This window comes from Polypterus senegalus, chromosome 10 (assembly GCF_016835505.1).
Source record: "Polypterus senegalus isolate Bchr_013 chromosome 10, ASM1683550v1, whole genome shotgun sequence".
Taxonomy (NCBI): domain Eukaryota; kingdom Metazoa; phylum Chordata; class Cladistia; order Polypteriformes; family Polypteridae; genus Polypterus; species Polypterus senegalus.
The window spans coordinates 113,598,009-113,620,990 of NC_053163.1; the positions used below are offsets into that span (position 1 = coordinate 113,598,009).

At 41.4% G+C, this 22,982-nt stretch overlaps 1 protein-coding gene across 2 annotated transcripts in view; it reads left to right on the top strand.

The window, feature by feature from the left end:
- Positions 1 to 22,982, top strand: part of stard8 (StAR-related lipid transfer (START) domain containing 8) — a 122,958-nt gene that overhangs the window by 25,766 nt on the left and 74,210 nt on the right. Inside the window, exons 1-2 of one of the 2 annotated variants that reach the window (XM_039766361.1) lie at positions 9,502 to 9,679; positions 17,582 to 17,615. In XM_039766361.1, coding sequence (XP_039622295.1) covers positions 9,635 to 9,679; positions 17,582 to 17,615 — 79 coding nt within the window. In that variant the 5' untranslated portion in view covers positions 9,502 to 9,634. Of the gene's footprint in view, positions 1 to 9,501; positions 9,680 to 17,581; positions 17,616 to 22,982 lie in introns of those variants that run through there. The other variant, XM_039766358.1, reaches the window with a different exon arrangement.

Below are 22,982 nucleotides of genomic sequence, written 5' to 3' on the forward strand. Positions count from 1 at the left end.
ACTACTCACACTGCACAACACAGGCGTCAGCTGTACATGTACTCAAACAGCATGTACATATTTAGTGTGATGGATATGCCACAATTTTGGTGCTCAGACTATATGTGTACAATGCACACTCTCTGTGGTCGCTGCAAAATGAATTTGGGAAAATTAGATGGTGACATTAGAAAACTGGTTTGCAGGACTGCTCATACTACAAGACAGCCAACTGAAATTTCTGACATGACATAAATTCTTTAGATTGTGTGAGAGTCCAATCTTGATACAATCATTCATCACAACCACTACCATACTGCACGTAAAATGACTTTGATGAGGCTGAAACTCAAGACGACTCAAAAAATTATTCGGCAACTTCAAATCAGGCTTAAAATCATGCTAAAATCGCACAGTATATACCCGGCTAGAGACATCAATGTTGATCACATGATCGATGAAGGCAGATGATTATGTCATAGGCATTTTTGGTTATTTCAGGTTGGACAAGAATACTTTTATAGACAATGTGAAAATGCTAATGTGGACAGAGATCATTTCTCTCTATTATATAAAAAAATTCTGGAACGAGACAAGATTTTTTAGCCTGGGATAAGACGTTACTTTTTCAGAGAGATACTTTCAAGTTCTACGAGATGAGACTTTGTGCCAAGAGTTTTAACCACGCCCGGTGCTGGAAATAAAAGACAAAGACTAGATGACAAGGCAGAACATCATAAAGAGGTTCAAAAACGTTGATGCGATACACATGCAGAGCGGGTTAGAGATAATGAAAGTACTAAAATTCGAAAGTCTCAAAAAAATGATAGTAAAGATCTCATTAGTGCAAACAAATAGAAATTATTGCTCGGTGAAATAATGGAACAGCGAAAAGAGATCGAACATATTGTTTGGATTTAAACTAAGCTTGATACTTGTAGATTGTCTAATTCGTGTTGCCATCCGGGAAAAGTAGTGTTTCTTCCTAATGAAGAGGCGGATCCACGAGAATTAAAAGATTTTTTGTTTGTTAAAAGTGAAATCCACATATGCGAGCGGCAGAGATGCAAAGTGGCTGGTGCATTGGCAAACGAAGCGAGCAGTGGGCAAAGCAATACACTGTTTTTAATTAAAATGTGATGGATAGCCATAGATTCAAAATACAGCAGTGGTATCAGTTCACACCACCGGCATGGAGGGGTATCAGCATGTCCACGTCCACTTTCATCATTAAATGTTATGTCAACAGGCAGCGACTCTCTGAGACCTGCCACATTACCTAAGCACTGATCGGCTTAATTTAACTTGTGTCTTTGACTGGTGCCTCTGAATACGGCTGATAACTAAGGGGCCAAGGGCAGGTCACTACTGTTGCTTCTTAAATGCTGAGTAGCAAATGACACAGGCCATGCAAAGTAAATAAAGCCTGTGGTGAGAAAGAACAATTCTATCAATCCTTGTCACATTGCCTCTTATGTTTACTACTGAGAGTCTTGAAGAATTTAAGAAGTAACAACTATTTTGTATTATTTTAATTTTGTTAATTGTTAATAAACATGTGGTTGAGAGACATCCATGCAAGTGGGCTTAACACAACATGCAAATGAGAAACGTGTGCTTATCAGGGTCCGAATAAGCCCTCTTACTGCCAAGAGGGCAACAATTACTTAGTTACTAAAGAGCAATGCTTTTTAGCCCTTCTTGCCATCCATCCATTTCTGGAATCCATTTTATTCTACCCGTGAACATGACCTGGAATAAATAAATTTGATGATGGATGGATGGATTAATGGATGGATGGATGGATGGGGTAAATGTTTTTCAAGTACTTGCCCTGGCAGCATTGGCTGGAAGGCATGAATCAACTCTGGACAGTATACAAGTAAATCATAGGGCCAGCTCACATACCAGCCATGACAATAAATAAGTCTTTGTTTGATATAATTCCATACCAAAATACACTTTACAAATAAAACAAAAGTACCACTCAAAGTGGCAAGATAAAAACAAGACCATTCATCTAAATGAATTGGACATCTTTGGGATTTGGGAGGAAGTGGAGTACTCAAAGAATACCCACAAATATGTAGGTATAATGAGCAAAGCCATACAGTCAGTGGCCAGACCACTGCTTGAAACCGGCTACTTGGAGATGTGAGGAAACAAAGCAAAATCACTGAGTCACAAAAGTACATACTGTATTCGTTTTCTGAGCTTCCCTGTGGCATTGAATACCAGTAGAGCACTGCTTCCATATTCCAGCAGATGGTGCTGTTTTGTTAAAATGTAATAAGTGGTAAACTCACCTCATATATAATTTAACCTATTAAAATGTTAAAAGCAAGCTCAACTTAAATGTCATGAATTCTTTCAATTTTCTACGATATGCTGAATGCAGTTTCTTGTCTAGAAAAATATAACTTTTGGAGTATTCAAATTTTTCTTTTTTCCTGGTGTTGCTAGCCTAAATTTGGGTTGCTTGAGCAGACCATTCAACCCCAAAGTTTTCTCACCATACCTTTCTTCATGTTTGCATGCAGGGCCTGAAGTTTTCAGTTGTCTTGGGGACTGACTGATTTGAATATCTTGATATTTTTTAAGTATTGGTCATCATTATTGTAATGATTTACATCATTTATTCATGTGTAATATAATTTGTAATTTCCCACTAAACAAAAAATGAAAATGTATGAATATTCATGTGTTTCTGCTTTTGGTGTTGAGTAGATGATGATGTTGCTATATCTTTAAAAACTATTGTTTTGTGGCTGTACTATATGATAATATGTTGATAGATCCTCATTTTGTATATTTTGATGGCATTATTTGGCCGACATTTTATTATCCCTGGTGCTGTTAACCTAATATGTTGTGGCGCATTGTGTGTCTTCCTCACTCTGCCACGTAAAGTTTACTGCAAGCTGTCATCTTCTTTGACAGGCCTCCAGGGCTGGTGTTGCTACTCCAATCTTCCACAGCTCCTCCATTATGATCTTTTTTTTTTTTGACCCATCTACTGCCTGCACATTTATGCCATGGCTTTAACTGTCATCACTCACTTAGTGTCAGAGGCAAAACTGTCTGCATTCACTTTCTCCAAATCTGTGAGCCGATCCAAGTCAAGATCCTTCCCAAGATCTCTGGCAGCCACTTACTCAGACCAGTGGATTTAAGCAGAGGAACAGGACTTGCAAGTGCTTCATCATCTGTCACTCACTCACTCACTCACTCACTCAAACACAAAGCACACACAAACATGCATTCACATACACACTCTGAATGGCTTCTCAGGATAGTTCTAGCACCCCCTCTCTCCCAGATCCATGTGTTTCCAGTAGAATTTTTAATCCAAAAACCCCACTGGAATTTATCTAATTCAGTGAAGAGTCACATGAAACCAGAACTTTTCTTATGAATTTTGTGCACAAGGCAGAAGTCATAGATACATCAATGAACACAGCCTCATTCTTTCACACTGTGGATTTTTAGAGTCATCAAGCAATCTAGACCACTAGGACACTGGCGGAAACAATTTTGAACAGAGGAGGAATGTGTAGACTCCACCATGAGATGGACTAGGCCAGGAGCTGTGAGGCAGCAGTGCTAACTAGCTCATCACTGTGTCAAAATGGGAAGGGTGTTCAATGGTGTCACCTGTGTGACATGGCTTGACTCATGTCCCCTCTCATTTCTTTACTGAATCTATTCTTTTAACTTTTGGGCCTCATCTGCTTGATGGTTCCTTCCATGTCAAACTATTAAACAAAGTGGCTGATTTGTGGATTTAATTGTTCATTTATGCATAATACTAATTGTAATGGTGCATGATAAAAATTACAATACAAAAAAAGAGTGCCACTCCCTTTAATAGGCTATATGGACCGTGAAATCTCAGCCAGCTCAGTCATTGTTCATTGTTCAAACTGCAGTTGTGATTTTTGCTCTATGGCAATAATGTCTGAGAAAAAGAAGTTTAAGTTTCAGTGTACAGAAAGCTCTATAGCTGAACATTGTTGTGTACTTTTATGGTGAGCTTCAAGTAAGTACAACAGGGTACTTAATTTTCATAAATTTCTCTCCAATGTGGAAATGTAATCTAAATGGATTGTCACTATTCGCAGAGAGAATTTTACAGTTAGCCCCCGTGCCCAAGTTGGTAGCCGGCACTTTAAAAAAGAAGATTTTCACGAGCCAGGGTCTGAGAAGAAGGGAGAGGTTCATGCTTTGTTCCACTTTCAAGACTGGGGGTTTAGGGGAGGAGAAAGCGGCCGATGGAGGATGAGACACCAGGCGATGAGGAGGATGATGATAAAATCCTCAAGGACAACGACTATGCTTTGGCTCTGGATCCAGCAGTTCTTGACCTAGTGCTTGATGAAAACATGTCTCTCTGAGAGGTGATTCTCCAGCTGAGGACACAAATTGATACCCTTACAATGGAGCAGTGGTTTGGATTCACCATTTTGCTGGTTCAGACAGAGACGTTCGTTTTTTTTACAAGATAAGATGTCCAGCAGACTCATGTTATTACGTATGAGGCTTACATACATACTCACCTGTCCCTGAATAAAGCTTAATGACTAATAATTGAGCTTGTTTTTTAAAAAAAAAACCTAGTGTAATGACATATTTATCCTATCCTTCATAGTAGACTCAAGTTTTTAATACATCTGGATCTTACCTTCATAATTGTGGATGTAGCTTGAAACATATAGTTTGAAGACCTTCTCCTTTTTATCTCCTGACATTTGGCACAATGTTTGAATAATGCAACTCGTTTACCATAATTCTGGGCACATCTTGAAGCAGTTGGGTGACAAATGTTATAGCTGCTTCGTCATATCAGTGTTGGAAGTGCAGCAGCTGGCTGACACAGAAGAGAGTGTGAATGCAACCTATTGAGATGAGGAATGACATACTTGGCCTTCCATGATCCACCAATCTTATTAAGGAGCTATAAGTAGCAACCAACATCAATTTCTGTCTGGCAGTTACACTTTGTTGGGTGTATTTAGCATTTGTAATTGTGGAATCTACATTGTAATTCATTTTTTCAATCCAACAGATAATGCCTAACAAACATTAGCACTGCTGTTATAATTCTATAGCAAAGGCTACTGTATATAACAGACAAACTGACCCCATAACTTAATAAAGGAAGTTTTCAGTAGAAAAAATGTATAAGCAATTAAAACAAATGAAAGAGAAAGTACTATAATCTCCTTTGAGTCCATTAAACATTCTTGGGACCTGCCCTCATTAATTTATCAAAATGAAAGCAGGAATAAATCATGGAAATAAATCACAAATTCCATTAAAAGCTATAAAGATAGGTAGTGAGATTTATATAGAATTTCCCTAGATACTCAAAGTGGTTTACATAGACAGTGGAGAGCCTCTTCAACCGCTACCAAGGTGCAGCAACTACCTGAATGATGTTAACGACAGCCATTTTTGCACCAGTATGCTCACCACACATTAGCTATTTGGTGATGAAGGGGTGAAAGGGATAGTTAGTCAATTACATTCAGGGGATGATTAGGGGGGCTGAATGAACAAGCTTATGATGGGCATTTTAGCCAGGGCATCGGACTACATCCAATCCTTTTCAAAGGATGCCCTGGGATCTTTTATGACCACAGAAAGTCAGGACCTCGGTTTTACATCTCATCTGAAGGATGGCACCATTTTTTTAGCACAGTGTCCCCATCACTTCACTAGAACCAACAGGCCTTAGGGTAGGTGACCCCTGCTGATCTCACCAGCACCTCTTCTAGCAGCAATCCAAACTTTCCTTAGATGGTCTTCCATCCAAGTACTTGCCGGAAACAAGCATGCTTAGCTTCAGATGGATTACCTGTAATAAGGCTACTGGCCTCCCAGGGCCTATCTTTGAGAACTCGGTGGTGATACCACTAGCTACTTCCCTCCCCGTATGACAGTCAGTGAACGTCAATAGAGCAGAACTTCTTCTATTAGCCTTTTTCATTTCCCATAATTTTTTTTAAAATTTCCTCTATTAGGTTATTTTAACAATTGCATATGTCACAAGGTGAGGTCTATGACTGTGGAAATTTAAGAAAGAAAAAAGGTTGCAGAAGAAAAGGGCGTTTCAAGGAAAGACTGGTGGTGCAAGAAAACAGCAGCAAGGAGAGAAGGCAGTGTGGTTGGACCCCATGTGAGGAAGCAAATGCAGTGGAGCTCCAAGGGGTGTCTCCACTGACTTTAGAGTAACAGTGGGAGCTTGAATGGACCTCCTGAGATTCAGATAATGTGATGTGGCGTATGAGATGATGGTGGCCTGGCTAGATGTGTCCCGGCTGAAGCCAAAGAAGGCAGGTGAAACGAGAGACAGTTGATGCCAACTGCAGTTGTAAGCATCGCCTCCAGCTGAATGAACCCACCAGGGTGAGCTGGAGAGACAGAGGGAGAGAATGCTGCGCTTATCTTGCCAAGGAGACTAAGTCGATGCCTTGAAGCATTTCAACAGGGATTTTAAAATACACTGCCTAGCCAAAAAAAAAGTCGCCACCAAAAAAAAAGGTCACACACTCTAATATTTCATTGGACTGCCTTTAGCTTTGATTACGGCACGCATTTGCTGTGGCATTGTTTCGATAAACTTCTGCAATGTCACAAGACTTATTTCCATCCAGCGTTGCATTAATTTTTCACCAAGATCTTGCATTGATGATGGTAGAGCCTGACCGCTGCGCAAAGCCTTCTCCAGCACATCCCAAAGATTCTCAATGGAGTTAAGATCTGGACTCTGTGGTGGCCAATCCATGTGTGAAAATGATGTCTCATGCTCCCTGAACCACTCTTTCACAATTTGAGCCTGATGAATCCTGGCATTGTCATCTTGGAATATGCCCGTGCCATCAGGGAAGAAAAAAATCCATTGATGGAATAACCTGGTCATTCAGTATATTCAGGTAGTCAGCTGACCTCATTCTTGGAGCACATTCTGTTGCTGAACCTAGAGCTGACCAACTGCAGCAACCCCAGATAATAGCACTGCCCGCACAGGTTTGTACAGCAGGCACTAGGCATGATGGGTGCATCGCTTCATCTGCCTCTCTTCTTACCCTGATGCGCCCATCACTCTGGAACAGAGTAAATCTGGACTCATCAGACCACATGAGCTTCTTCCATTGCTCCAGAGTCCAATCTTTATGCTCCCTAGCAAATTGAAGCCATTTTTTCCGGTTTGCTTCACTGATTAGTGGTTTTCTTACGGCTACACAGCTGTTCAGTCCCAATCCCTTGAGTTCCCTTCGTATTGTGCGTGTGGAAATGCTCGTACTTTCACTATTAAACATAGACCTGAGTTCTACTGTTGTTTTTCTTCGATTTGATTTCACCAAACATTTAACTGATCGCCGATCACGATCATTCAGGATTTTTTCCGGCCACATTTCATCCTCGAAGATGATGGGTCCCCACTATCCTTCCAGTTTTTAATAATGCGTTGGACAGTTCTTAACCCAATTTTAGTAGTTTCTGCAATCTCCTTTGATGTTTTCTCTGCTTGATGCATCCCAATGATTTGACCCTTCTCAAACAGACTAACATCTTTTCAACGATCACGAGATGTGTCTTTCGACATGGTTGTTTAAGAAATGAGAAGCACCTTATTGCACCAGTTGGGGTTAAATAACGTGTTGCCAGCTGAAAGATAATCGCCCATGCAGTAATTATCCAATAGGAGGCTCGTACCTATTTGCTTAGTTAAATCCAGGTGGCGACTTTTTTTTTGGCCAGTGTATTTATTGATTGTTTTTAACCTCCACAATTACACTGCCTTTTCTGAATGGGTTATTTAGTGATTTTCTTCCTGCACTTATTATTTTACTTTTGTTTAATTACATTTGCACAGTGCACTTTGGTTTTTCAAAACATGTATAAAAAACCAAAGTGCACTGTGCAAATGAAATCAAACAAAAGTAAAATAATTTTGCTGTCTCTCAACCACTGCTGTGCTCATCCTGGTTACAAACTTAGGGGGTCATGTGGATGGTACTATAATGGGCATGCCACCCAGATATTGACCCTTCACAGTGTATACCATCTGTTGGAATGTAAAATGCAATGTATTGTATTAGTGACATGTGACTATTACCTTAAAATGGGTGTGTAGAGAATGAGACCCTTGATTCAATGTGTTGTGAGTGTGTTGAAGGTACTGTGGACTGCAGCTACACTGTTGAATTCATAACCCTAACCCTAAGGCTTCTCACCTTAAATTTAAACACTACACCAGCAGTCCACAATAGTCCAGTCCAGATTGTTTTTTAATATAATCAACCAGTAAATCAATTTTCATGTTATACAGAACCAATGTCAGAATACGCATTTGGGAAATTAATGTACGGATGAGCCAAACAAAACTTTTGGTCACAACATTCATTGAAACCCAACATTAAAGAGTAAGAAATACAAACTGTACATCGAAGACAGTGACAAATAAGGAGCTAAAAACTCCAGCATTACACAAATCCATAGGGAGCGTTCAATACTCATATGGTCCATGAGGGGATCACTCCAGAACTGCACCCTCACTCCCACTTTGACTATGGGGTCGAACTTTTCCATCTCTTCTATTTTTATCTCTTGGCTCTGCTGCCAGGTTCAGATTCCTTGAATCCCAGTGGTGAAGGAAAAACTCTTTTTTGGATGTGAGTGACCTCTACAATTGTGACCTCCTGACCCCTGGCTATAAGCCCACACAGATGCCTAAGGAAAGCTCTGCTCTTGGAGTCAATGGCGCCACTGTGGCTTCTCGGTGGGAGTTGCCCTAGGCGGTTTGTGGCATGCCAGCAATGCCGTCTCTCAGCGAAGGAACTTTTGTGCATCTTTCCCTACCTCTTTTGCCTGGATTATCTGAAATGGGCACTGTGTTATGCATTTCCTTCAATCACAGCCTTTTAAAGCTAGCCATATAAATTGCTATATAACGGCACTGAGATGGATCTGAGAAATCACACGCCCTGACAAAAGTTAAAAAAATTCAAAAAGCACTGGCTCATCATTCAACTTCTTAAATTAAATGCTTCTTAAATTAAATGTCAGAATGTGCCAGTCCTTTGAACATTTTCTAGTCATCTTACCGTATAATCACCTTTCCTTATGGTCTATCAACATGAACGGGAACCATTGAGCGTCCCGATGTAAAGGAACCTGGAAAACTTTATAGAACTCGAAGAATCACGTCTTAGGCACATGTGCTTGTTTGCATTTTTCCAAACTTGGCTCCTTGAGGAATGCACGAGTCAGACGTAGGAAAACATAAAAACAAAATTTAAAAAAGCAAATAATTAGTTAACTGTGGTTAGCAGAGCGCCTTAACCCTGACTGGTCACCTATGCACGTCGGGCGGTCTTTGGAAAACTGGCAGCTGCGGCTTTGGCTTTCGTCAACCGATGTCCCGAGAGCGCGCGATTGCGCGCGGTCGGCAGCGGGGCCGCGCTTTTACTCTGGCGGGACGTTGGTATGTGGAGAACAGCTGTGTGCCCCTCCTCCGTCCTGCGCGCCTCCAAACAGCATCAAGAACGGCAGAAAGCGCAGGAGCAGCAGCAACAGGAGACAGTGCCAGGGAACAGGCACAGGGGCCTCCGCAGGACGCCTTCGGGGTCCACGGAGCCCAGGACACACCATGCCACTGTGGAGCTGCCTACGTACTCTGTTCCGAAGAGCTAGCGTAAGTAGTTGCTTATAACCCAGTGAGTGGTACAGTGCAGCGAGTGGGTGGCAGAAATACGACAAGGGTGAGTGGCGTGTGAATGGCAGAGGGCTGAGCAGGTGTGAACCAGGCGTGCGTTTTAGTGTAAATTGAATTCTCGTGTTTTTCCAAGAATAGACAGTAAATTTCCATATGAGGGGTGCGCTTAGCATGTGACTTGACTGAGTAACGGACGTTCCAGAACTGCGCGGTGGGCGTGTAAACCGAGTCAATGTGGAATTGTTGCCAGGCGCTTCGCAGCCTAAATTCAAATGTGGCTGGCCGGCTGACACTACGTCTTTCTCCAAAAACCGTTGCAATGACATCACATGGAAAATAAACCCCTTTTCCGCACCACCCCCCAAAACAACGTGTTTGCCAGCTGCAGCGGAAAGCCTCTTGAAGAATGGATTCCTCTTTCTGGATTCAGTCAATCAGTCATTCAGTCGGTCGACCTTCATTTAGGGTATTTTACCAAAAAAAGCCAAGAACACGAAAATCATGACCCATGTCGTTAAATAAAGAACTTATTCACTATTTCGCAGTATGGTACAAGAGTGTACTTGGCAGGACGGGCTTGATAACAAGTTCACAGTCAGTCGCAGCGCTGATACTGAATGCTTTCCCTTTGCCCCTGTGGGTTTCATTCCAAAAAGCACTTAATGACAGATAAGTAAAAATAAGTCCTGCTTTTAAAGAAGCACTTTTATCATTTTTTTTTACATGTGACTTGGATTTTACGGATTTGATCTATTAACATACTCTGCCTTAAGCAATGTGTTTATGTCCTTCCTTTTTAGTTACCTTAAGTTAACATGGCATTCTCAAACCTGCTTAATACAATTAAAGTTCTAGGAGGCAAGGCAGAAAATTGGGCTGGATAGGGAGCCAAGTCCATCACACTGGCCAGTCATACACACACATCTTTGGGGAAATGGGAAGGAAATCGGAGTACCTAGAGGTGTCTTCACAGACGGCATCTGGGCTTGTGAACCCAGTACACTGGGCCTATGAGACAGCTGTGCTATACTCACTGCATGACGTGACTTTTATATTTAGACTCTTCTTTATTTCTCTATCTTCACCTGAAGCCGAATCAATAAACATTCATGGGATATCCATATCAACAATATGTACAGCATTATATCCATTTACTTTCCTACCTATTTTCTGAACCTGCTTATTCTGATTTTAGGGCCACAGGGACAAAGCTGGAAGCTGCCCAGAAATACTTGGTGAGGGTCATGGAAGCTGCATTGGAGGGGACACTAATTATTTATTGAGCCTGCTTCAGTACACATATGCGCACACCCACTCACACACACACACACACACACACACATACGTACGGGGTCCTTGCAGACATCATTTGATATGACAGTTTAACAGATGAGTAGAGGAAGCCAATGGGAAATTCAGGAGAATATGTAAAGTCCACAATGGTAGAACTTTAAACTGAGGTCCTGTTTGGTGCCAACTCATGCTCGTTTTACCCTACAGCATCGAGTGAAAGGTCTCACTGCCCAGATCTCTCATTTTAAGTGAAGTGGTTGTCATGAGGACACCTCTTAAAATCCACACAGAAACACAAAAAGATGCAAGTGGTGCTCATTTTTGTGCCTGAAAATGTAATCAGTATTTATTAATATGAGCATGATAACTTATTTTTATTGTGTCAAAAATTGCGATTAGAAGCATGCTATCAATCTAACCTCTGTAAATTTAGTAAATATATACAATTGCTAGGATTTTCTTAGTCCAAAAGTCATCCATGCATCCATTTTACAGGGGCCAGAGCCAGTCCACTCTGGGTTTTATTAATGTTGTCCACTCATCAGACAAGTTTTTCCTTTTTTTATAATTGTTATCGTCAGCTATTGGACAATCAGTTAAACGCATTTACCTCTTAACATATTTACTGGACAACTGAGATGGGTGAATTATTGCTCAAGTGGCAATTAACAATGACATACAGTAAACCCTGTATCTTTATTACATACAACATATGAGGAATCTGTAGAAATGTACATGAACCATAGCAGTTGACACTGTTAGAATATAAAAAAATGACAAACAAGTAGAAACCATTCAGTTGATCAAGCTTGTTTAACTAGCTGCCAGCTAAGCTCTCCCAGCATACATTTTTAAAGGTTGTTAAGGGTTTCACTTCAGCTCCTTCACTTGGTTGTTTTTTCCTTATTTCCACTATGCTTTGTGTTAAGAAGAGCTTCCTGGCTTTAATCTTAAATGACCTTACCCTGAAATATGAAGGATCAGCTTTATCAAGTCCTTTGAAAATATCACAGTAGGACTGTCAACACAGGACACGTTCCTCAGTCCCAGGATGCACTTGGTTTCTCTTCAGTGCATTTCTTCTAGTGCTGCTGTGTCCGTTGGTAGTTTGGTGATGAGAACTGCACACAGTACTCTAAATGTGCTCTTATTGCAGAATTACACAGTCTGAAAAGCCATTGATTTTTACTCAGAGGTTTTTACAATAAAATATAATTAATTATTTATTTATTTTAATTAAATTTGTGCATGGCCTTGAAGATGAGAAGGTTGTGTCAAAATATGGTTGCTGTCTGTAAATCAGCATTGCCTATCTTTTATTGATCATGCATCGTTCTTTTGCCTTATGTGTAGCACACATATTCATATTCCAAATGATTGGCAATTTTAAAGATTACGCAGGTATTTTCAGTTGCTTTTGTGGTCATGTCACATTCCTTTTCCAATGATTTTTGACTTTGGACTTCAATTACATTAGCTTAGAGAGTGAGGGGCAGTTGCAGTGCACTCTCATGACTGTCAGTCATGTAGTATGACATACCCAGCGACTTAGTCTAACTAATCTGCAGCTCGCATTTTTTCTCATGTTTTGGTGGCAGGTTTGTGTGTATTTGACACGTAACATCCAATGAGTGCTGACCTGGAGATACAATGCATACAATGTAGCTATGAGTTTAAGGAACGTGGGTGTTTTGGACCTTGAAAACAGAAGAGAGACACATCTGTCTGATGTCTCGTGTTTTAAGTTCCATGATAGAATGGAAAAGAGAGAAGAGGAGGGCAGAGATTGTGTCTGAATTCACCGTACCTTTAAACCGTTTCACAAAGGAACTGGCTCTGTAAGGTGGTGCATTATTGGCTGTCAGAAAATGGGGAGAGCATGAGCTGCTTTGGAGTTGTGAAACTATGCTAGAAAGTCCATTCCTAGTTGTTTAATCTGACATGGTCTGGTAGTGAGATCAGCAACTGCAAGTGTCAATCAAGTCTGACATCCAACTCTAACTACAAGTCATGTAATGTTGCATTAGTATTTGCTGTCCCTCTGACTTTAATGTTATCTGCAAAGTCTACAAATGTATTAGAGTCAGTGTTACTAGCACAAATTAGAATATGTAATGGGCTGAAGACAGGCCCCCCTGATGTCCCCAGCCCATGTGGAGCATTCTTCTCTTATCTGTATTCTTCATCTGCAGTCGATTAACCAACTTGAAATCTAGCTTTGTAAGCTACTGCTGATGTCAATGGCTTCTGGCTTCAGAATTAATAATCGTAATTAATCATTGTCAAAGGCTTTTTGAAAGTATAAGTGAATTAAGCAATATGCTTTATTTTGTTACTCCAGTTTCCAAAGAACAGTCTGTTTTATTCCAGAGAAACTTACGTGATCAGGATATCTTACGCTTTCTTCATACATACAGTGTACAACTGAAGCACAGTCGTGTTACGTGAGCTGCTAAGAGGTTGTCCAAGGTGATAAGTGAACTGGCAGCCTTGTAGATTAAAACTCACTGCCTTAGCCATTACCTCACACTGCCTGACATTTTCAAAAAGTAAGGCTTTTATTTATTCCTGACAACTGTATACAGTATAGGAGTACTGCTTTTTAGTCTGAAATTATTTGGGTTCAGTCATCTCCAGTCTCATGGTATGGAATTTCATTGGCCATTAGATGCTTCACCCATCAGAAGTGGTTTCTTGCTAAAAGTTTATGATAACACTGTTCATTTTTTTCAGCAGTATGGGTAATTATTATTATTATTATAGCTCAACACAAAATAGGAAACATCTTCTTTCATTAGATCCTTTACATTTATTTATTTAGCAGTTGATACAGTGGCTAGAACTTCTACCTCACAAATCCAGCATCCTTGCTCTTGGTCTTGTAGAGCTTTCTTCTTCCAGGTCCTCTGGTTTTATCAGCCACATCCTAATGATGTACATGTTAGGTTAGAAAAAGTGACCACAAATTGGCCCCATGTGGGTGTTTGTGTGTGAGTTGGCTTTAAGATGGACTGTTGTCCCAACCAGGCTTACATCTCGCCTTGTGCCTGCTGATGCAGTGGTACTATAGATTCTAATCATGGCTGTTACAGTAGATGCATGTAAGGATCTGGGTTTACATTGTACACATGACAATAATGAATTTATAAACCCAGAGATCCCTAATGTGAACTTGATTAAGCAGGTTTGAGATTGTCATATTATGATGCTTTTAACCAAAAATGATTCACAGTTCAGAAAGGGATAATGTGCCGAGTGAGGTTCATGGCGTGACACATGTTAAATAAATAATCAGGAGTCCCAGAGCGTGCAGACAGGTGCACACGTGGATGTGCACGTGCCACTCTGAGGTGAATTGGGTCGCATATGTAAATGCGGGCAGATCAGTCGGGTGCTTCATTCTCACCTCAGAGAGGGTGAACAACTACACCTGCACCCAGTTGGTGTTATCAAGGGAGCCTGTACGACAAAATCGGGAGGAGACAATATGACGAGAAGACAAGAGAATAGTCTGGTGGATGCTGGTCGTGGTAGGTGGGATGTGATAGTCAGGAGGGATGGTCATAGCTGTCGGTGTCTCCGCGAGTTGGAAGACCTGCTTGGGTGAGCTGGGAAGATGTGTAGTGAAGGACACGATGGGCTGGCTGTGGAGGAACTTAACTGCTGGTATGATTTTACCTGAAATTGAGCGACTGTTTTATCTGGAGTATTGAATCCTTGTTTTTATCCTCCACAAGTTACACTGGATTTTACAGATTTTTTTTTTTTTAGAGACAGTTTTTTGCAAATAAAAGCACTAAAGCACTTGCGCCTGCCTCTTGCTGAATGTGTGTCCTCATTTATCAATCAAACCGCCCAGGACCATGGAGCCAACCTGGGCTGTCACACGTAACAAATGCCTGGGCAGCCATTAATACTGCATGACAGAATCATTGAACGGCAGTTACCTTGGTATCAAGAGCTATCCATAAATCCATTGTCTGAACCACTTAGTCCACCAAAGGTTCATACAACATAACAACATTTTGCTTCAACTACCAGGGGTTAACTTTCTGAGGCTCTTAGTGAAGTTAATTACAATACATTGAAACTGCTTTGACTGCTGCAGTAGGGTTAACAGTTCAAATAAGTGGTGTATGGCCTACAGGGCTACAATGGACATTTAGCTCCTGGATTCTGCTCTTCTAGTTGGTATGTGCAAAGAAGTGACAAGACCTTGATTTGTACCCACTCAGCAGTGACATTGCTGATGATGCACACCAGGCAGGTCTTTTTGGCCATTTGCTCTGATACCTCAGTAGGCCCAGTCTAGTGGTTTAAATCTGATGCCATGCCACAACCAGTTGGGGAGTTTTGTGACTGTGTTGGATGATTGCAAGCTACATGTGTCATGACAGTGGTCTGATAAGACTGTCTGCTGCAATCTAGTGAATAGATGACCACCACTTGAACTAGCAGCTTCGGGGAAGATGATGTCCTCAAGATACTGATAGAGCACTTAGTTGTTGGAGAGGTAAAAGAAGCCTGGGAATGTCACCTGAAGATCTTTGTGCATGAAAAGTCAAATGGCAGTGAGGTTGGAGCAGTCCAGTCATTGAGGGGTTATGCTGAAGGTCTTATTTAATCATTTATGTGAGGAAAAGAGAGAATATGTTGAGTGTTGACTACTCTACATGAATATGAAGAACAGTGTGAGTCCATAATATGGTGGTGGGAATTCAAAGAAGAGAGTGTCCAGCACAGAACTATGGTAGATATCCAAAGGATAGAAACTGTGCAATTGAAGGCCACCACAGCTTGATTGTGGTGCTGAGTTACATCAGGAGCAATCCAGTCCTGCAGTCAGAAGAAGCTTCTTATTTACTGCATCTAAAGCCATAGATAAGCCTGATAGCACTGAGACAGATACCTGTATAAGGAGGTGACTCATACTGAGTATGGACTTTTAAGGTTACAGCTGTGGATGAGAACTTTAAAGGATGACACCTTCACTTGTTTCATTTTGTGTGGAGTAGGATACACAAATAGCAGAACTGAAAACGGCGTGCATGATCTCGATTGAAAATAAAATGACAGTGTTTCTTCTTCGGGGAGCTATGGTGGTGAGGTGGTTAGTGTCAGGGTTGTGGGTTTGAATCCTACTTGTCACAGTATGTTTGGAGCTGGCACATTCTTTAATGAGTCTACAGGAGTTTTCATTGGATACTAAAGCTTCCTTCCCACTCTTGAAAATATGCAGGTGAAGTTAACTTGTGAGTGTGTGCTGCTTTAGACTGGCACCCACTCCAAGGTTGGCTCCCGCTTTGCACTTGATGTTGCTGGAATAGACTCTAGCAGTCTGAACCTGAACTGGTCGAATGGGTTAAATAATGAATGGATGCTTCTTCTTTGGAGTGCGGATTTAAGGATCTCTTAAATTGTATCAAATTCACTGTTTCATGGGGACCAAGTAAATGTACAAAAAACAGACTGAGCCTGGCCGTATTCCAAGAGTGCATATGTTTTCATGCTTAACATGGATGTCTCCGGAATAGCGGAGGCGGACAACAATGTAGAAAATGCCAGTTAGAACTGTATCCCCACCCCACACACCCTCCGCTGTGCCTGTTAGTGAAATAAATAGATCATTGTGTGCTGGCTTGGACATCCGAACTCTGTCCCACCAGGGCACTTATGCCTCTTCCTCAGCTGGCCTCTGGTTGGATGCGTAGGAATGCCAAAGTTCACCTTGAAGCGTTCGACTTAGTTTTGTCAGTCCAGGCACATTTACTGAGAACTGGACAAAGAAGGGAACAATTGACATTGTGTTCAGCGATGTATCTGTGTATCACCTTAGGAATAAGAGATAGCATCTCAAGGTGGTACAGTGGTCGTGATACTGCCTCATATCTCCAGAGTCCTGGGTTCAAATCCCTGACTGTGTGGTAGGCATACAATATGCCCATGCCCATGTGGATTCTTCTTCTGCTACTCTAGTCTTCTCCCAATTTTTAGGCTGACTGGTGACTAAAATTACGCTGAGAGTGACTGTGCCCTTCAGCAGTTTGGTATCTGATCATGGGTTGGCTCTTGACTTGTGTCTGATGCTGCTGGTTCCTTAAAATACTTTAATGGACTAATAGGATACTTAAAAATAAGGTGGTGCATTAGTTTGCACTGCTGCTTAATGGACCCGACAATTCTATATTGGAATAAGTGGGTTTGGAACATGAATGAAGGTATAACAAACACAAAAGCAGGCTTGTCTGTTATTTGCATCGTCAAGAATAACATGTCATGTCTGAGCAGCCGATGATCAGCGCCACATACCCAGTTCTAATTAAAAATTTGTCGCTTTTGCTGTGTCTGCTCTCTGCATTCTGCAGTGTGTCTATCAGGCCTTTCTCCCTGGTCTGTGCAGGCATCAATGACTTGACTTGTTCCTTCAGGGACCTGCTTTTTACAGAGCAGCTTTGGTGGAATGGATGCTATGGAGATTGTTGTTTTCATATTTATCTTGATGGTTCATTTTTGGCTTACAGTATGTGATTTTAATGGCTGTTGCTTTCTTGCTTATCTAAGTCACATTTTATTATGATTCTTTTTCAGACGCTGCCCTCTACGTGGGACACCAGGCATGCAGGTAATAAGTTTTTTATTTTCTTTGTTTTTTTTAGTATTGCATAGAACAATGGGGGCTTTCTAAGGGACATTTAAAAACCATCAGGTGTTATCTTGGTTTAGGCTATGGGGAAATATACATCCTCACTTAAAGGCTTGAGGCAAAATGAACTCCTACACATAAAACAGAAAAACTGTAGAGAAGCTTTCAATTTTACAGGGTGACAACGCCTCTGGTAAAATTTGGAAATGATGCTGCTTGTTTGGAACTTGCTTCACTGGTGTGCTGTGCAATGTTCTGGTTAACTGCTGACTTGGAATTGACATGGTTTTAATGTTAAGGAGTGTGCCCTGCGTTAAACCGGTTGCCCTAAACTGAAATAAGGTTTTAATAATGGTTGAATCGAGCCCACTGCTATCAGTAACATGATGACATGCCACAGCCTACAGTATGTGGTTTCCTTGGACAGCTGCCTGTTCCCATATAGGAGCACCTCATTCATTATCTGGATGCAAAAATGGAAGCAAAGTGAAACTGATTCATGTTAACTCCTACTACTTACATGAAACACAGATGGACAACTGATTTTGGTTTGCTGAATTGCACCATTGAGTGTCTGGAAAATCAAAGTATATAATAATCAATTACAGAATTAAAGAGACTGGCACAATGGTAGCATTGCTGCTTTGCAGTAAGAACACCAAGGTTCATGTCCCAGGTCCTCCCTGTGTGGAATTTGCATGTTCTCCCCAAGTCTGTGTGACTTTCCTCTGGGTGCTCAGCTTCCTCTCACAGTACAAAGACATTCAAATTAGGTGGAATGGTAATACTAAATTGGCCATTCTGTATGATAGGGGTGTGTGTGTTCACCCTGCGATGGACTGGAGGTCTGTCCGGGGTGCTTTCCTTCCCAGCACCCCCCAACAACCCTGTTCAGGACTAGATGAGTTAGAAAATGACTGACTGATTGACTTAATTAAAGAGGAAAGGGGACCCAAGCCTAATCTGTCATCCTGTATCTCTTATAGCAGGGCGGTCACCTAGTCTTCTGTTATATAATGCCTTTGGACCAGCCCCGAGTACTTTACTAGTAAAGACTGCCTTTAGAACTTGGATCATGGTCCAGTCAGTGCTAAAGACAATGCCTTCTGCACTAGGCCAGGGCCACACACCCCGACAGGAATTATACAGCATACACCACTTCTCTGAGCTTATGTCCTAATCTCTTTGTATTTGTCGCTGACAGGTATTAAAGTAATTCCTTTAACAGTCCATTATTTAGTTTTAAAATAAGTCCATACATGCATATATTCATGTTTTGTACATTCTTATTTTAAATATCTGCATATGTGCAGGGAAATGTTGTAACAGAGTGCTAGTTAAATTGTCTCACAGTTTCCAGCCACTTGAATTCATCACCAGTCACCCTGGTCACTGTTAATGTACGGTTTATTTTATTTCTAATGAAATTTATGTTAGGTAGCATGAGTGGCCTAGTATGAGTAATCCTGTTGAGTATATGAAGGACTGTGCCAGTTATAGACTGGCACATTGCCCAAGGCCGGTTTCTTCCTTAACTTGATGCTGCTAGGAGGGTTTAGATAAAGAATACATTTTTAGTCACTCACTCACTTATCAACAAAAACCCTATTCCCCGTTTAATTAACAAACTGAAAATTAACAGGATTGTACATCTGGTACAGTAGGCATCTGCTAACAAAGGATATTTCAATATTTAGGGATAAAACCTACCCATAAGAGAAAAAAGAAATACCCTAAATCTCAAAAATACTTTGAACAATTTGTTGATATTATAGAAAAAGAAAATTATCCAGCCTGTGCTTTTTTATTTGATGATATTTATTGATAATAATGCTGAAGTGAGTTGGCTATTCATAGGCAGGCATCCATTTTTTTTGCTGAGTGCTGAGAAATGGGGCTGCTGCTTTAAGAAATAAAGCCGCAAAGCTCAAAGATGATGGTTTTAGCAAGTTGCATCCCTGGGTACACATTGTCCTCCTTAATTTTCTTCTTACTCCTTGTGATGTGATATAAAATATAATTATAGGTAAGAGAATGTGGCCAGAATTTTTATTTACTGTTCACAACATGTTGAGTAACTAACTGAACCTGAGTGGAAGCTACAAGTTTTGATATTCTTTGTATGTAAACTTTTTCTCATTTTTGACCTCTCCCTGCATGTGCAGTTGATTCAGAGCGTATTCAGACCCCTTCACTTTCTGCGCACTCTATTGAGTTGTGGATTTCATTTTAAATGGATATGTTTGATACTAAAACTACACTTTCATTTCTGACTATCTTTGATTGGCCCAGCCAAAGCCCAGGCTTAAATCCCATAGAGCACGTGTGGAGAGAACTGAAGTTGGCAGTTTATAGACACTTCATATCCAATCTAACGGAGCTTGAGAGGATCAGCCAGGAAGAATGGAATAAACTGCCCAAATCTAGGTGTATAAAGCTTGTAGAGACTTACTCACTAAGACTCAAGGTTGTAATTGCTGCCAAAGGATTTTCTACAAAGTACAGAAGGATCTGAATGAACTATTTCAGTTTTGAATTTTAATAAATTTGCAAACCTTTCTGAAAACATGTTTTTACTCTGTCATTTTGGGATAGTGAGTATAGATTGATGTTCAAAAATGTCAAATTTATAAATTTAAAATTAAATCTACAACACAATGAAGTGTGCGGAAAGTGAAGGGATCTGAATGCTTTCAGAATCCCTTGTATTTATTCTTATATAATGTTTTTTCCATGGTTTGTGTGGTTAACCATAATTTAGCTTAACAAAAGTGAAACACTTTCTTTAGCTAACCAGAATATGGGGAGAACGCAGAATCATGTGCAAACTTTCAGCAAATCCAGTATCATAGGATCATGGACCGTTCAGCCAATTCCATTTGACAAACCAGTTCAGATCCTTTTGGCTTGCTTATATCTAGTCAGTTAACAGAGCAGACAAAGCCCAGCATTGTACTTGCATATGATGCTGTGCTCCCTGGAAATCAGACTGGGATGGTTATAGTGTCTCAGAGATTTAAAAAATGTGAGGAAGCTGAATTAGTGCACACTGCTTCATGGTGACTCTACACAAATAGAACATTTGAGAACCTATTTATATAGTCGGAAGGAAGACCACTTTAGACACTTACCCAAAATCCCTCAGGGAGTAAGTGGAGGGAGTTAAATTGTCACCCTTTCCAGTCCAGCTCCATAGTCAAACAGCCAGGGTATAGTTCTAAAGGCTAGGGATGTGGCACGCTGGAATTTGATAATTGCTGGGCTCTGTCTCTTAAGTTACCGTGAAGTGGGAGGATACTCAGTGTGTGGGAAAGTTGCATTGTCTTCAGAACATTTACATCTACAAATGCTTGAAGCTTGTGTGCATCTTTCTCAGTAAGATTCTTCCCACTTTCTAGGAAGTGCTTTACTAAGCTATAGTTGTAATTGAGGTTAGAGTGGTGCAATAATTAGATCTGCTGCCTCACAGCTTCTGAGTCTTGGGGTCAAATCCTAGCCAATTCAGTTTCTTATTAAGGGCTGCAAGTTCTCCTTGTGTCCAAATCCTAGAACAGGTTCACTGGTAACTCTAAATTGAGCTGGCATAAGCACATGTGAATGTGTGAGTGCCCACTGAAACAGACTGGCATGTTTTTTTTTTTAAACTTTGGTCCCTGCCCTGCACCAATGTTGTCAAAATAGATTCAGGTTTTCCGCAACCTGAACCTAAGTGGGTTTTCAGCATGGACCGATGGCTACACAATAAATACATAAGTAGAGAGCTCATATCAGATGGAGACAATATCTATACTGCTCAATTGCCCCTTGGTAGTGAGATACTTATGTTTTGTCTGTGGGAGAAGCAAAGTGGAGCTCAACAAGCACATGGAATAAAGAAGATGTCGGAGATGGCTGGGGTGGTGACCCAGCCGGGACGTCCAGGAAGACTGGAGGAGGGCTTGCGCCATCCCCAGACCATGTGGGTGTGACTGCCCTGGTTGCTTTGGGGACTATGGGTATAGGGCTTTGAAGCTCAACCCTGTAGGGGCCCATGGTCACCACCAGGAGCGCCCCGGTGCCTTTGAGCCCTGGACCTCAGCACTTCCGCCACACCCGGAAGTGCTAGGCGGAAAGGACCGGGGATACTCGGAGTGCTTCCGTGTGCGCAGCCGGCACTTCTGCCACACAGGGGAGTGCCGGCGGAAGAGTGTCGGAAAGCACCTGGAGCACATCCGGATGTGTATATAAGGGGCCGCCTCCCTTCGTACAATGGCTGGAGTCGGGTGGAAGAGGACATAGCTCGGAGGAGAGGAGTGGAGGCGGACCAGAGACAGAAAAAGGCATTGTGAGAAGGCCTGGACTAAGGGTGATTGGTGCTGTGGCACTGGGTTGTGTTAACTATTGTGTAAATATTGTAAATAAATGTGTGGTGGTACAAAACATCATGTCTACCTGTCTGTGTCCGGGCTGTTCCCCACAAACTGCTTAATGTTTTTTTTACCACTTCTCCATTTGTGCTGGCTCAATGGGTAGAGTCCTGCACATTGCAAGTTACTTCCCACTGAAAAGCATTAGTGGCTAGTAGTGTGCGTTTCATCTAATCAACTATTTTCATGTTGTTGTGTTTGCCTCTTTCACTGATTTCTTTAAATTACTAGTGCAGAGCCAGCTCCCCCAGTGTAAACCAAGTAAATGAGAAGGAACAGAGCGATTGTCTTGGAGAGACAGGGGAATGAACAAGCTTTCAGTGAAGAATCTTTCAAACCATCAACACACAAATGTCCCCATTTCCAAGGTGACTTTCTTCTGGCCTGTTGAAACAATGAAGACATCGGGCATTACTGCAAATCAGACCCATAAGGACTGGGGCATACTTTATTTGACAATGGCGTTTGGCCAGTGATCATCTCTGCTAGGCAGAAGAGTTCACAGTTGAACACACATGAACATTCCTGTTAATGTACATGATGACGACCATGTAATGTACAGATAAGCAGTGCTGATTCCTACAGTAACCACAATGAAGAATAAAGGGCAGGAATGTTAAAGGAGTACTCCACTCAAAAATTATACTTTTTTACCCGTTACTCACCCGATGTTGTTTGTAGTAAAGGGTGAGAGCAATTTCATATTTTTATGGAGAACAGAGATAACAAAGTAGTCACAGTAGACGTCTATGGGGAGCAACACTAAACAGCATCAAAGCATTAGGGGCAGAGTGGTGGCTCTGAGGCTAAGGATCTGCACTGGTGTCCAGAAGGTTGCCGGTTCGAATCCCTGTCACTGCCAAAAGAGGTCCTACTCTGCTGGGCCCTTGAGCAAGACCCTTAACCTGTAATCGCTCCGGGGCGCTGTACAATGGCTGAC